Below are 14,943 nucleotides of genomic sequence, written 5' to 3'. Positions count from 1 at the left end.
AGCGCCCTGCCCTCGTCGGCAAGCCCACGCCCGGGAAAAGTGGGCCGTACGTGTTCCGATTGGCGTCGCGGTGTTGCTTATTCAGAATCCGCTGTTGGCCTTCAGGTTGGGATGGACATGGGCATCGTGAACGCGGGGAACCTCCCGGTCTACGACGACATTGACAAGCAGCTCCTGCTGCTGTGCGAGAACCTCATCTGGAACAAGGACCCAGAGGCCACGGAGAAGCTGCTGCTCTATGCCCAGGTACGGGGTGCCCCAGAGCCCCCCGCCTGCTCTGGGTGCCACTGAGAGTTTCTGTTCCTGGCGGGGCTCTCCAGGTCTTAGGTTTCATGTTTCTGGAGAGGGACTGGACCTGTTCAGCTGTTGACATTGACTTTCAGAACCACGCCAAAGGGGGCAAGAAGGTGGTTCAGACGGATGAGTGGCGAAGGGGCACAGTGGAGGAACGTCTGGAATACGCGCTGATTAAGGTAAGGTGTTTCTTTTTTCAAGCCCGCACGATCGCGCAGGCATGATTGGAGCATGTTTCCATAACTGGAAATAGCGGTTGTCAGCAGGAGAGTTCCATCTTCAGAGGAGTCCACTGCATTTCGAGGGATATGCAATGGAGCTGTTGGGAGTATTTTGCATCGTTTCATTGCACCCTCTTGAACAGAAATGCCTTCTTTTCAGAAACAAGCGAGTGGGAGTCGTGTTGCTTCAGAGCCTGGTGGAGTTAAAAACATGACACTGGTGACAGTTTCACTTTTCAGTTTAACTGGTCAATCTTTTTAATAAATATATTTACACCTGTAGAAGGCTCCACAGCGTTTCCTTTCTTCTCTTTTCAGCATGGAATAAACCTATTACTTGTTCCTTTGCAGCCTATGCATGCTGACGCAGCTACCTACTGGAACTACTTCATAAGTATATTTATATGTGGACATGCCGTAATTATTGTTTCTGGGCTTTAGTGATGTCTTAGTCTAGTTATATGAAAGATTCCATGGCACCGTTTTTAAGAGGAGGAATGTTACCCAAGTGTCCTGTCTAAATTCTCCCCTGTGGTTGTGTGACATGGCCTGCACAGATATCCCTCCTAATTTAATACACGAGACAAAAACAGCAGCTAGAGGGAATATTGCTAGGTAGGGTGGGGTCTGCACCTCGGTGGTAGACGAAAAGGGTCTCCACAATGATATAAGATGCTTTGGGATCCTTTGGGAGGAAAGGCGCTATATAAACGTGAGGAACGTCTGTTTAGAGCGCTGTCCGGATAAAATGTGAACCTGCTGTTTCAGGGCATCGAGAAGTATGTGTTAGAGGATACAGAGGAGGCCAGAGCACAGAGCAGCAAGTACCCCCGTCCCCTGCATATCATCGAGGGCCCTCTCATGAACGGCATGAAAGTAGTGGGCGACTTGTTCGGAGCAGGAAAAATGTTTCTGCCACAGGTAAGGGAGTATTTTTTTCCTCCATGTTTATATATAATCCTACCTGGTGAAACTGAAGTCATTAGGTCCTTATGCACTATAATTAAAATATGGATTATGTTTCTGAATAGTGTGTCTCATAATCTTGCAATGCCCTCTGTTTCAGTTTGTGAGTCTGGGTAGACCATTTAGTTACTTACGGTTTGTCATGACTGTTTTCCCAGAATACAGTTTAAGCGTCTGCATTAAAAGAAAACAACCTGCTGCTGAGTGCAGTTTTACAAGAAGATGATGGTTGTGCTTAGGCAATGAGTTGTCCTTGTTTTTTTAATGTATTCCATAAGGAGAGGATTTTTTTTTTGGTTGTTAAAAAATCATCCACTTTCTAAACCTTTTTAAAGACTAAGGAGTAAGGAGAGTACTATAGGAGTGAGATCAGTTACTCCTATATTAAAAATCCTGGCTTGGATTTTGATACAGTGGTGAACTACAGACCAATTTCTAATGTATCATTCCTGTCTAAGGTTTTAGAATATGTGGCTTCACATCAGTTACAGGCTCAGATGATGGCTAATGATCTGTTTGAACTTGCCTTCTAACTTGCAACATACCTTGGTTGCATATCACTCCTACACTTTTAAGTCTCTTCATTCGTTGCCTGTAAAGTCACATTCACTGCAAGATTTTGTTACTAACTTTTAACGCTTTAAATAAGCTGTCTCATCATCATCTCTGAAGTCCTCCATGTTTACCCTGCCTCCTGTAGCCTCTGTTAGGCCGAGGGGCAGAGATTTGCTTCTTCCTTCTTTGGCAAATATTATAATGTATCAATACTTTCAGTGACTCATTTTTTTATGTGCTGGATAAAGGTAATTAAATCGGCCCGTGTCATGAAGAAAGCAGTTGGGTATCTCATCCCATTCATGGAGAAAGAGAGGGAAGAGATGAAGGCAGCTTCTGGCAGTACTGATGACATAGTAAGTCCAAGACACTGCTTGTTTTATACATGGGAGAACCCAGGTGAAGATAGATTTCAGTCTAAAATTTATCTTGGGGTTTGGGTTAAAGTTAGTTTAAGAATGGGGTTAAAGTTGAAGGTTTAGGTTAAAGCTGCATTTTTATTATCTCTTTAAAGGGCAACAGCAGACTTCTTTTAGAAATATTGTCCATTTGGAATGGTTTTTAACTCTGTGACTACCGCTGTACTGTACATTTGAATTCTTCCTGCAGGGATGCTGTCTGCCCTGCAGTAGGGTAGCAGCTCTGGTATGGTGGAGGACAGGGCTTCAGTCCCTTTTTAATTAAAGTCTGACCAGAACTGAGAGTGCCCGATATCTCCTTAAACCACGATGGACAAAATCTAAAAGTACATAATATCTGCTTAAGCAATGATTAAAGGAACCCAAGAATATTCTTACAGTTTATCACGTACCAGGGCTAGCAGCCTTGGTTTTACACCATATACTGAAACTGTTCTGGGTGGGTTTGCTGTTTGTGATTTTGTATAAAAAGCCTCCTTTTGTATCAGTGAGTTGAGTCAGTGCTTCATCGGCTTTGGCTCCCATATGCTTACGTAATAAAAGTAATGCCTGCCTCAGACGCACGCGGATCGCGTTTCGAACCTGCAGCCTCCTTGTCAGATCGCTCTTGTCTGCATTCTCTTCTTTTGTATTTCCCAGGATCCCTACCAGGGTACAATCGTGCTCGCCACCGTGAAGGGGGATGTGCACGACATCGGGAAGAACATTGTGGGCGTCGTCCTGGGCTGTAACAATTTCAGGTGTGCTCGCCGTCTCAGCTGGTCACATGGCCCCCGGTCCTGCCTCTGAAGTTTCTAGGAAATGGAGGGCTGTGTGGGAGAAGGCTTTTTTTTAAACAGCCTTGGTTTTTTTTTCTTGTTGTTTTTTTTTAAATACTAGCTCCTATTATTACTGCTAAAAACCAAACAAGCCAGATAGGCCAAATCGCCAGTTTTTGTTTGTGAGCCTTCTTGTGTTCTTGGGTACTATTATCGAAAATGAAGCTTGAATATGTCAAGGATACATCTCTGATGCTTTCACAGCTCCTGACGCGGAGGATAAACTTTTTGTTGCTCTCCTCCACCACGGTGCTTGAAAGCAAAGCTTGTGTTTGTAGCGATGGAGTTCTGTGATTCTTCGGCCGCCGGCAGCTCCATCTCCTTGCCTGGCTTTTAGCGAAACACACTCCCCTAAGACCGTTTGCAGAAGCAGTTAAAGGGGCCCTATTCTGAAATACCGAAATCAAAACATCATACCTCTCATCTACAAAAACTTGAAGGAGTCATGTCCCAGGGGTGTAACAGCAGTGTGAGCCAGCGCCACTCTGAATAAGTCATCCTGTCGTAATGTTCCCATTCCAGCAGTTTTACTGTCCTTGGTGGGGGTGTCTGGAGTCCCAGACTAATTTCTCACCCTTTTCTCAGAGTTTATGTATATGGGGGGAAAAAAGTGGTGTGGAGACATGGGATAATCTGGTGTGGATTTCACCAGAGCCATGGATGGCCAAATTGTCTATTTTAAAATTGAATTAAATTATAAGAGGAATTATGATAAATTGTCCTTGGGAATGGAAAGAAAAAATTAAGAAGATTATTTTTCTATGCAGGGAGGACTAAAAAAGACTTGTTTTGAAGCCTGCATTTTTGTTTGATGGCTGACTTCTGCACAGCCCATCTTTTGCTGTTAATTTGCTGGGGTTTTATTCATATATTTCTATTTGCTTTTCTTTTTCCACCTGATAGAGTGATTGATTTGGGGGTTATGACTCCGTGTGATAAGATATTACGCGAAGCCATTGAGAAAAAAGCAGGTGAGTGATCTGTTTTTGTTCCTTCATTTTGTGATTGTGAAATGTTTTTGTGTCAGTACGGATTTTATATTTGTAAGAGTCTTATCATTGCTTTCCCTTTTAAACTACGCTGTTTGCATGCTGTTTAGTAATGTTTGCACAGTATTGTGCTTTTGTTGCAATCATTCCCAGCTCTTAGATGTTAAAAGCAAGAGTAGACTTCTGCCAGTTGTTCATTCTCTGTATTGCTCTGTCATGCAGAAGTCTTGCTTTAGTTAGCAATGCAATGTGCTGTGGTATCTTGGTTTTCTTGAGGGATGTTATAGCAGGGCAGCTGGATGTGGAGTGTCAAGAGTGGGTTAAGCCACAAGAGGGCGGTGTAGAGACATTCCAGAGATGGGGAGAAAGTATTCTTTCCTTGCCTGAGCAGTCCGGGTTGTTCTTTGTTTAGACATCATTGGCTTGTCGGGATTGATCACTCCCTCTCTGGATGAGATGATCTATGTGGCGAAGGAGATGGAGAGGCTGGGAGTGAGGATCCCCTTACTGATTGGAGGAGCCACAACATCCAAGTACGTTAAACTCAGGGAAGGGGAGACAAGTATTCAAACCTCTGTTGGACATTTATTGTGTTTACATGCCAGTGCATTTGTTTATTATTACTTACATGTCCATATCGCTTTTCATCTCAATGGATCCCAAAGAGTCTTTGCACTAATTCTTCCTCCACTGAAGGGCACTTTGGTAGTGAGTGGCTGCCATTATGTTCCAGCTCGTTTTAACGTCTTGCTCAAAGAATGGCACCTACTACACCATCAGTGTCCCTGATCACCATACTGGGTAGCTGGTATCGGAAATTTTGGTCTAGATATTGGAGCGCTATCTGCTAAGAGCACTCCAGCACCACTTTCAACCTGGTTATCCATTGAGGGTTCAGGACTGATCAGACACAAACTTGTTTAGCTTTTGGTATCTGATGAGATGAGGCTTCAAGGTGGAACCTGTCTTGATTTGAATTGGAGGGGTGGGTAGAAAGAGACAGTTATTTAACTTATACTGTTATATACATATACATAATGCAGCCCAGCAGTCGATGCCCTGCAATGCAAACAATTGAAATTGAAAGTGAGATTGTGTAAAGAATAATAATATTTAAAATGGAGCATAAGAAGAAGGTGAGGAAAAAAAAGCAAATGCATACGAATATTAGAAAGTACAAAGAAGGGCAAGTGATCGCATAACTATTTAAAAGACTAAATGTCTTTCTGATAAGCCTCTTTAAATGTCTGTAATACAGGAGTTACTTGTGCATTGTAATGGGCTTATGCGGTCTTAACTATAGGACTTCATTTGAAGATAGTTTTCTGGTCTGAGTTGGACCAAAATCTCCAGGCATGTCTGGTTTGGGTTTTAGACAGGTCTGAAATAACCAGAGATGGAAGCCTGGTTTTCATTTGATTATATAGCTTGAGAGAGAGATGAAGTGTCTTGGAGATGCTGCAATGGTGTGCCAAGAGGACACTTGTATACGGGGGGCTCGTAAAAATATAGTGACCAGAGCAGAAGACCGTTTGAAATGCTGAATAAAATAAAACATTCAGTAAGATGCAAAATGTCAGATGTGAAAAAGCAAGTAGATCAGGATATATAAGCATGTAGCTCATCCAGGTGCCAGCCATATAGTCCCTTTTCTCAAGGGTGCGTGAAATTAAGTTTGGCTAGAAGTTATTCTGGCATGGTGTGACCTGTCATAATTCAGCAGTTTTGTTTGTTGTTTGTGCTGCACTAGGACCCACACTGCTGTTAAGATTGCTCCCAGGTACAGCGCCCCAGTGGTCCATGTCTTAGATGCCTCCAGGAGTGTGGTTGTGGTGAGTTGACCATGCAGTACCGATGGGGTGTCTTAGCAGAGCGACACACATGCTCTGCTTGAGGCCACATATCTGTGGAATACAGCAAGGCTCTGATCCGCAGTGCCCACCCTGTGTCCACTAATTCATTTCCATTCTGAGTTTTAAGATTGAATCGTTTTGTGATTTGAGATCTCTGGGAAGTACATTGTTTGACTTTGTGCTTCTCAGAGAACGATTACATTTGTGTCATCGCTCACCTCTGTGAGTTTTGGGAGATCCCCAATGTGGAGTAGAGGGGCCCACTGTTTCATTTCTTTTGAGGCACCGGCCCTGACTGCACTGACTGCATCTGGGTTTCTCTTTCTTTATTCAATACCAGGAGCTTGAAATGAGATTATTAGAATCCTGTTTTTTTTCTGACACTACACGAACCAAGATGATCAAACATGGCAGAAGGAGAACACTAGACTGCAACACTATGATATATCACCTCTTGGGTTTAATATATTTTTTCTACTTGTGTCTCTGTGTTATTCATCAGCTACTCAAGAACTAACGCCATGTGTTGAGACTCTGTAGGACTTGCTGTAGGACTAGTGCCATAAAAGGAAACCTATCCTCTACTTTCAGATGTGTTACATTGTTGCTAATTTCGTCCACTAGAATAGATAATCTCCCTGTGCATATTTCATCACTACTATTCCTGAGGCAGTAGCTGAGCTTCTTGAAATGTTGCCTTGTCCATTCCTCTGGTGGTCAAATGCTACACCATTACACACTCCATTATTTACAGTATGTACGTTTTTCATGAAAGCTAGGCTGACGGATATAAAACTGCCCAAGCAGTTCACTTTTTCTCAGCAGATGTTTCTCCTACATGTCCCTAAAAATTGTTGAAGTCTTCAACATGTTGTTTTGCCTTCTAGTGTTCCCAGCTTCTAGATGAGAATGTGAAAGAGGAATTCTTTGAGGAAGTTACAGAGGAGTATGAAGATATTAGGCAAGATCACTATGACTCACTAAAGGTGAGAAATACTGAAGTTCAGCAGGTTACAGCTGACTAGGGGAGGGGGTATGGGAAGCACGATAGCACTTTCTGTGTGAGCAGTCATTTTTAATGCTACTGTGGTGCTTTCTGTTTGCAGGATAGACGCTTTCTGTCTTTAGCACAGTGCAGGGAAAAGGGATTCCATATAGACTGGCACTCCCACCCCAAACCAGGTAGGTGAGGGATTTCTTTTTAAAAGCATTCTTTGTGATATGTACACATAGGATGATACGAGAAAGAGTATTTAGTATCCATAACTCTGTTTAAGGAAGATTTTGTCAAAGTTCCTCACAGAAGCTCAATTCTTAAATTGAATATTAATGTTTACAGGTGGTGTCAAAAGAGGACACCTGAAAAACACTGTAGAAGCTGTGAAGTCAAAAAGAGTTAGACAAAATAAATTTATCTGGACTGGTACAGAGTGTTGCATGTAGATAAAAATATTATATATTTGTCTTGGATTAGTCTCAGGAGGTATTCTACGATGATGTAATATCATTCACTTTTGTGTTATTTTTTCTGTTATTCCTCTTCCCAGTCAGACCCAGGTTCATTGGTACTCATGTGTTTGAGGATTATGACATCCGCAGGCTAATAGACTACATTGATTGGAAACCTTTCTTTGACGTTTGGCAGCTGAGGGGGAAGTATCCAAATAGAGGTTATCCAAAAATCTTCAAAGACAAAAGTGTGGGTAAGTATAGGATCTGCCTGTGGTGCTGTAGATCTTACAGACTGATCTGGACTGACAGTACAGTACAACTATGCATTCTGATTTCAGCATCTGAAATTTAACGAGTATGTAAAAGAAATACATTCATCCAATTAGGATGGATGAAAAACCTCAAAACAGTTCATTATTCATGGAGCTGCAAAATGGTTGTTTGGAACACAGTGCTCATTACAACAGAACCCATGGCAAAATTGGAACGCCAGGGGGAAAAAAGCAGTAACACATGGCATTTCAAACGCACTGAGACACAGTCAAGTGTTTCAAAAGGGGACACATACAAGACAGTGATGTAAGGTATCTACATGTATACTGTATGTACAGGCTAAGGTTTGAGAATGCATTGTAGCCTGTTGCTTGTGTGTGGAAAGATGGAAAAACTATAAAAATTAAGTTGCCAAAAAAGGGGGACAGTGCAAAATTAAAATAGATGCAAATACCTTACCTATAATGGAACAAGTAATAGGTTAATTCCATGCTGAAAAGAGAAGAAAGAAAACACAAATTGTTGTTCTCCAGCCATGCTGATGTAAACCTCCTTTTATAATTGGGATCACGGTCTTCCTGCATGACCCTCTTTCTGCTCAACTTCAGCTGATGAAAGGATGGCCTGATATTCTCCCCCAGAATCTGATAGCGGGCTGAATTCATGGTTCCTTCAATGAAGGCAGCAAAGCAGCCCCATACCATGATACTCCCACCACCATGCTCGGTGGTCTTGAGGAGGTTCTTCTGTTGGAAGTTCAGTGGCATGTTTAGGTATTTTTTTCAAGTTCTGAATTAGAAATCTTCAGTACAAGTTGATAGTGACTGTGTTCCAGCTTTGTGTAGAGGAGCATCTCACCCAGACCAGTGCCTGGCACTCTGACTGTAAGGTTCTGTTTATCATCTGGGCTCTTTATCTGCAGGTGAAGAAGCCAGGAGAGTGTTTGAAGATGCACAGAATCTCCTGAACTCACTAATAGTCAGCAAGAGACTGAGGACAGTGGGGCTGGTGGGATTCTGGCCAGCTCAGAGTGTTGGTGATGACATCTATGTCTATGCCGACGATGCAATACCGCGCAGCATGGAGCCAGTGGCAAAATTCTTCGGGCTACGTCAACAGGTTGGGGTTGCATTTCATCTATCAGAGTTGTGCTGTAGTAAAGGACTCTTGGCCACTTCTCTGAACACAAAAAGAGGGTCCTGCAGCAAAATTGTTCGCTGTGTTCATGCTTACACATGGTTACAAATCTTATGGCTTTGCTCCAGTGTCTGAATTTTAACTAAAACAAGCTAACCTTTCCTGCTGACACTGTTATAGCTCTGTGGAGAGATTTCAAAAAGGGAACTCAATCCAGCATTGTTTATTTGCACTTCAAAAGCTGATGGCATTGATTGTACCATCTCCCAGTCTACAGAGTGGGTTTTAAGTAGATCTGGTTTGCAAAATTTATTCAGAATATCCAAAATTTCAAGCCCTTGGTTGGAGGGTGATTTGAACTACATTGTATCTGTGGGCACATGCATATAGTTTTACACAGTATATCCATCCATCATCAGGAAGTACCTTATTGCAGAATCATAGAAGACAAGGCTGTACTACACCTTGAGCACTTTGTCACACATACAAGCAAGCACTCTGGGGAGATGTAGGGATACCAATTAAGCTAGTTAACATATTTTTGGAGGGTGTGAGGAAGTTGAAGCACACAAACATGGAAATGATGTGCAGATTGCACACAGAAAGAACTTGGGCTCAGAATTAAACCCTGGTGCTGCGATACATTTGAGTTCAGTGCTTGTAACAAACGCTTTAAGAGATGTTAAGTGGTCGTTTCCTCTACATTATTGAGCACATCTATGATTTGTTGACTGGAGATGCTCGCGGTGATTGGCAGGAGCTGCCAAAGTAAAACTAAATTCCGAGGTGGAGTATGTAAAGCAAAGACTGAGAACCGCTGTGTTAAACATGCCACATAACAAAATGTATAAGTTTGAAAGCATTCAGTGGTGTCAGGATCGTTCTTTTCTCCACAGGCAGAAAAGGACTCCTCGAACTCAGAGCCATACTACTGTCTCTCTGACTTCGTGGCACCATTGCACAGTGGCGTACCCGATTACATTGGCGTGTTTGCAGTCGCTTGCTGTGGCGCTGAAGAGCTGAGCAGGGAGTTTGAGGAGCAGTGCGATGACTACAGCAGCATCATGGTCAAGGCCCTGGCCGATCGGCTGGCCGAGGTGAGGCTGCCTGGAGCAGGTCGCTGTGCGGCGTTGCCCCACGTTCATGCTTGTGTCTGAAGACGTGACCTTCCTGTCATAACTGGGCTGTCCCTCTCTTCATGCTGCTGTCTACTCTAGATGTCTGCCATTGTGCATTGCTTTGATCTTTGGGGAGCACACTGGTGATTTAGGAATTCCTTAAAACCCAGTGGATGCCTATCATGGGATCCATACCAGGGCTCGTGCATAGCTGGGATTGCAGTGGAAGTACATGTAGCATTGAACACAATTCTGCATGCTTATGTAGCTGTCAGGAATATGAATGAAGAGACTAGTGCTTTTTGACATTCAGCAGCTCATCGTTAGTGATTTAACACAGTGGCCAAGGCTCACATATGGAACTTAGGTTTGTGTAAAATTTCCATATGTGTTTCCTGCAGAGGCATCCACTGTGTGAGGACCAGCTGCTACACGACAGTGCAGTTTTGTAATTTCATCAGCGCTACAGTATATACAGTAAATGACTGTGACCTTTATACACTTGAAAGACATGATAAAATTCATCGTCCTTTACTTCTTTCACCAAGCTTTCTTATATACAGTACATGTTCTTTTCTTACTGATGACAGGAATATGATTAATATATACTGTAAGGAAATGGGGATAATAATGCATTTGTGCTAAAATATTATGCGTGCGTGTTGAGATGCTTCCTGCATTTTGGTTAAAATTTTGTTTTTAATGTCAAACTACAGTAGGTAGTATTTTAAGCCACAGCAGCTCATTGGGCCTGGTTTTCTTGGCGTGAAGCAAATAGAGAGCATGTGATTCCCCCACCCTAGGGAGACACCAGTATATAACAGAGCTGGTCCCCATTCACACAACTGGGCGGACTGGAGCTGTTGGGGTAAATGACCTCATTCAAGACGCAACTGTAGTGTCTGCAGCAGAGGCTTGAACCCACATCCTAACCTGTCATGAGTCCAGAGACCCTGCCCCAGTGCTCCCTCCAACATTATTTAAAAAGTGATAATTTAATTAATTTATCAAAGAGCACAGTGAATCCCGTCAGGCAGTTGGCCACCAATGGAGAGACGATGAAAAGTGTAGGGAGTTATGGATTAGTCCTCGGTGTGAGTTTGGGCTCAGTCCGTTATTGACACAATTTCAGCAGTCATGTGCTGGAGTGACTGTGTATATTTCCAAACCGTTTTGGTCAGTGTTCTGTCAATAAAGGCTTCTGACTCAGATTGGCTCCATCTTATGGCTTTGCTCCAGTGTCTGAAGGTGCTCATTGATTCTCCTTGTCATTGAGGATATTGACTTGCTGTTGTGAGCCAGGGATCACGATGCACAGCTGTGGTTTGGGTTCTAGCTCTTATTCTGTCAAACGGGAAGAGTGTTGTAGAGCTCTGAACGCATCTATGGGTTTGAGCTCAGAATCTCTTTCCTGCATTTCCTTTACATGTTTGTTCTTTCTATGAACCGGGTTCGGATTTTGGTGGTGAAGGAAAGGGAATACAAAATGCAAATATTTATCTGCTAATCCCTTGCCTTCCTTTCTTCTTACTTGCCATTTACTAAAGCCCTGCTCACACTGTCTGTGCTCCTGCACAGCTAACATCGTTTTTTTTTCTTACAGGCCTTTGCAGAAGAGCTCCATATGAGGGTTCGCAAAGAGTTCTGGGGGTATGGCAGTGAAGAAAGCCTCCATGCCGCTGACATGCACAAGATCCAGTACCAGGGGATCCGGCCTGCCCCTGGTTATCCCAGCCAGCCAGACCACACCGAGAAGATGACCATGTGGAGCTTGGCCAACATGGCCGAGAAAACAGGTGCTGTATCTGAGAGAGGATATCCCCTGTCTTGTGTATGAGCTGGGAAAAGACAGATTTTCTGGATCAAGCCTTCAGATTTAGTTTAGTTTGCTCATGGCTCTTCAGGAGTCTACTTTGCTCTGAGCTGAAGTTTGTAGTGGTGCTGGAGTGGTTGTTCATGAAGAGTTGCTGCTGGTTCTACTCTGAAATCAGTTAGGATTATGAATAAAAACCACAATTGGTGCCTTGCAGTGCTGGAGCCCTGGGTTCAATTCCACACCTGGGGTCCTGTCTGTGAGGAGTTTGTATGTTCTCCCCATGTTTAAAGTAGCTAGAAAGAGAATGGATGGATGTATGTTGAAGACTACTTGCAGTGAAAGCAATTGGAGAACTATAGAAAATTAACAGTGCAAAATGCACAATATGGAGTAGTATAGACATGCTCTAATACAATAATACATTATGTGCTTACAATATAAGGATGGATTCTGTTCTATGTCAAGTGTATTGTAGAGATCAAGCGTGTGACTTTGGTTACTGTAAGCAGTGAAACCTGGATTGCCTTTTATTATAACCGAACTGATTTTCTTTATTTCTTTCGAAGAGCTTTTAAGATTAAATGGAAGATCTCTCATTAGGAAGAGAAAGGTGTATTCTTATATGATTCTGTGTTGTGTTTTTCATGCAGGAATAGGATTAACTGAGTCACTGGCTATGACTCCAGCAGCAGCAGTCTCTGGACTTTACTTCTCCAGCCCTAAATCAACTTATTTTGCTGTGGGCAAGATTACAAAGGAACAGGTATGTTTTTATGTTCTAAAGCAGAGTGGTCCAGCTCCAATCCCAGGGAGCCTGTGTGTCTGCAGGTTTTGGATCTGCTTGCTTCGGGCTTAACTGGGTCAATTTACCCTGTTCTCCCAGCTCAGCGGGCTCTGGTGCTGTAAAGAGAACTCGAAAATCTGCTTACACACTGGCCTTTAAAGGCTGGAATCAGACTGTGCTGTTCTGTTTGAGCCTGTGATGATGTAAATAATTATTTTCTTGATTATTGGTGCTGATCCTTGAAAATAGGTAGATTTTCATTTTATTTTTCTCGATAATGGTCAACATCAGGCCTTTTATTGTTCTCCATTTTGTATTTTTCAGGTCGAAGATTATGCTCTGAGGAAAGGGATGCCGACAGCTGAAATTGAGAAGTGGCTCGGGCCCATTCTTGGTTACGAGACTGAATGAATCAGAGACCTTTTCTTCATAAAGCATACATTAACGTTGAATATACTTCTTGACCTTATGTATTATGGAACTAGACATCGTTTGCGGTAGAAGGAAGACTGTTCTGACCTGATGGTTTTTTAACGGTTTGAACACGGAACAATTAGGGCGAGTACTGGACTTTTTTCTCAATTCCACTAGCAATGGTTTACATAAAAAAAATCCACGTTTGAAGAAAATGTGTTTTTTCCATGTGGGTTTCTGGTTTCTTTCATATGGGGTCCAAAGATAAATTGAAAACAAAGTAACAGTTTCTTGAAACAGCTGTAGGGCATCTGAGGAATAGCAGAGCTTTGTCTTTTTGCAGTCACATAGTTCAAGCCTTCAAATTCAGGACAGTGAGTTGCCTCTACGGTACTGATTGAGACATGACTGTGTCTCTTGTGGTCACATTGCCTGTTTTCAGAGTAATTTGTTTTTTGAGCCTGAGATCAGGACAGACATGACATTATGAGTTCCCTTGATAGTGGCTGAGGCAGAACACATGCTTTCCTTCAAAAATCTTAGCCTGGTAGGCATTTTTTTCACAGGTTGTCCAAATCTTCATGTTTAATATTAAACTTTTTTTCTGTTCCTTGTGTCCACATTGTGTATGCGTGGTGTTAATCTGTGGTTTAAATTGTCATTAGCACTTTTCAGTGGTCCCCATTTTTACTGGGATCTTTCTCACCCTTATTTCAAGTTCTCATTCAATGAACTTGATACCACCCTAGTTTCGATAGCCTTATATAAATTCCTGATTGGGTTAATGACTTTGACCTTTTTAATCTATAGTATTCTGTATGTTTTAGCATTCAGTTGTTATGTTCTGGATTATGTAGAAAGGTGCTAAAAAGTTCTATAGATAAAAACAATCATAAAATAAGGTAAAATGCAGTGCTTATGCTAGGTTTCATTGCTCTTATTCTGATAAAGAATTGCACTGGCGTTGCCACCAGAACTTCATTTTTGCTTATTGTACGAATGTCTTGCCTTTAGACTATCCTTTCACCATCATGAAGTGTTATTCCTCGTCAGCCTAGAGGCAACACAGTCCTATCGCAGAAGTGGAGAGTGTGAGGAACAAGTACACCCTGGCTGAGACACCAGTATGTAACAGGACACGCCAATACCCGAGACCTGTGAAGTATCGATCCATTATCAGAAGGTCACTTATTCACCACAAGGGTTGCAGCAAGGTAAAGTCTATCTTGCAAGCATCGGGCAAAGCTGGACCACACCTGGAATGAAATGAAACCATGTACTGAGTTTTCATCTTTAACATGGCTACATACTGGACTATATACAGCCTATTGTTTAATTACAGTATTTACTACATAGGTAGGAGTGAACTGTCTGGGAAAAGGAATCACATTGAAAGTGTCTGCTGCCTTCCAAAGTCAGAAACCCAACTGCCAGGGTGGCCCAGTGGGTGAGATACTCTCCAGGTCCGCAGATGTTTTTCCACGTATCTGCATCACTGACCTGGCTGTTGCTGTCAGAGCTGGAGAAATTCGAAAAAGAGAAGCTCTGGGAGGGCCCTCGCTGCTTAAAGGACAGGCATGAAGAAAGGCTCATGCTTGAGTGTGCTGTCGCAATATTAATAATAATTAATTGCTTACACTTATATAGCGCTTTTCTGGACACTCCACTCAAAGCGCTTTGCAATACCCAAATCCGTCAAGTTCACATGCACTTAGAAAGGTTAAAAGAAAGTCGCTAGCCTTTTAATGAGAACCGAAGTTTTCTTTAAATCCCTTCTTGGGGTTGTCAGGGTTACTGGCCGTATAGTAATGAAAAGTACGCTACATTAAAATAT

The 14,943-nt window shown here is 42.5% G+C and overlaps 1 protein-coding gene across 4 annotated transcripts in view; it reads left to right on the top strand.

Annotated features, from left to right (window-relative positions):
- The window catches only part of mtr (5-methyltetrahydrofolate-homocysteine methyltransferase), a 29,145-nt gene extending 15,420 nt beyond the window's left edge, over positions 1-13,725 (top strand). For 2 of the 4 annotated variants that reach the window (XM_069179689.1, XM_015362843.2), the window contains exons 18-33: positions 106-246; positions 384-473; positions 1,284-1,436; positions 2,285-2,392; positions 3,095-3,195; positions 4,177-4,244; positions 4,675-4,795; positions 6,013-6,094; positions 7,003-7,101; positions 7,222-7,297; positions 7,663-7,818; positions 8,763-8,959; positions 9,874-10,074; positions 11,699-11,891; positions 12,562-12,674; positions 13,020-13,725. In XM_069179689.1, coding sequence (XP_069035790.1) covers positions 106-246; positions 384-473; positions 1,284-1,436; positions 2,285-2,392; positions 3,095-3,195; positions 4,177-4,244; positions 4,675-4,795; positions 6,013-6,094; positions 7,003-7,101; positions 7,222-7,297; positions 7,663-7,818; positions 8,763-8,959; positions 9,874-10,074; positions 11,699-11,891; positions 12,562-12,674; positions 13,020-13,106 — 1,986 coding nt within the window. In that variant the 3' untranslated portion in view covers positions 13,107-13,725. Of the gene's footprint in view, positions 1-105; positions 247-383; positions 474-1,283; positions 1,437-2,284; positions 2,393-3,094; positions 3,196-4,176; positions 4,245-4,674; positions 4,796-6,012; positions 6,095-7,002; positions 7,102-7,221; positions 7,302-7,662; positions 7,819-8,448; positions 8,614-8,762; positions 8,960-9,873; positions 10,075-11,698; positions 11,892-12,561; positions 12,675-13,019 lie in introns of those variants that run through there. The other 2 variants (XM_069179688.1, XR_001480328.2) reach the window with 2 other exon arrangements.
- The last annotated feature ends 1,218 nt before the right edge of the window (positions 13,726-14,943 follow it).

Source organism: Lepisosteus oculatus, chromosome 17, assembly GCF_040954835.1.
Source record: "Lepisosteus oculatus isolate fLepOcu1 chromosome 17, fLepOcu1.hap2, whole genome shotgun sequence".
In the NCBI taxonomy this organism is placed as follows: domain Eukaryota; kingdom Metazoa; phylum Chordata; class Actinopteri; order Semionotiformes; family Lepisosteidae; genus Lepisosteus; species Lepisosteus oculatus.
Note: the sequence above shows the minus strand (reverse complement) of the source record. Positions and strands in the feature narration are given on the sequence as shown.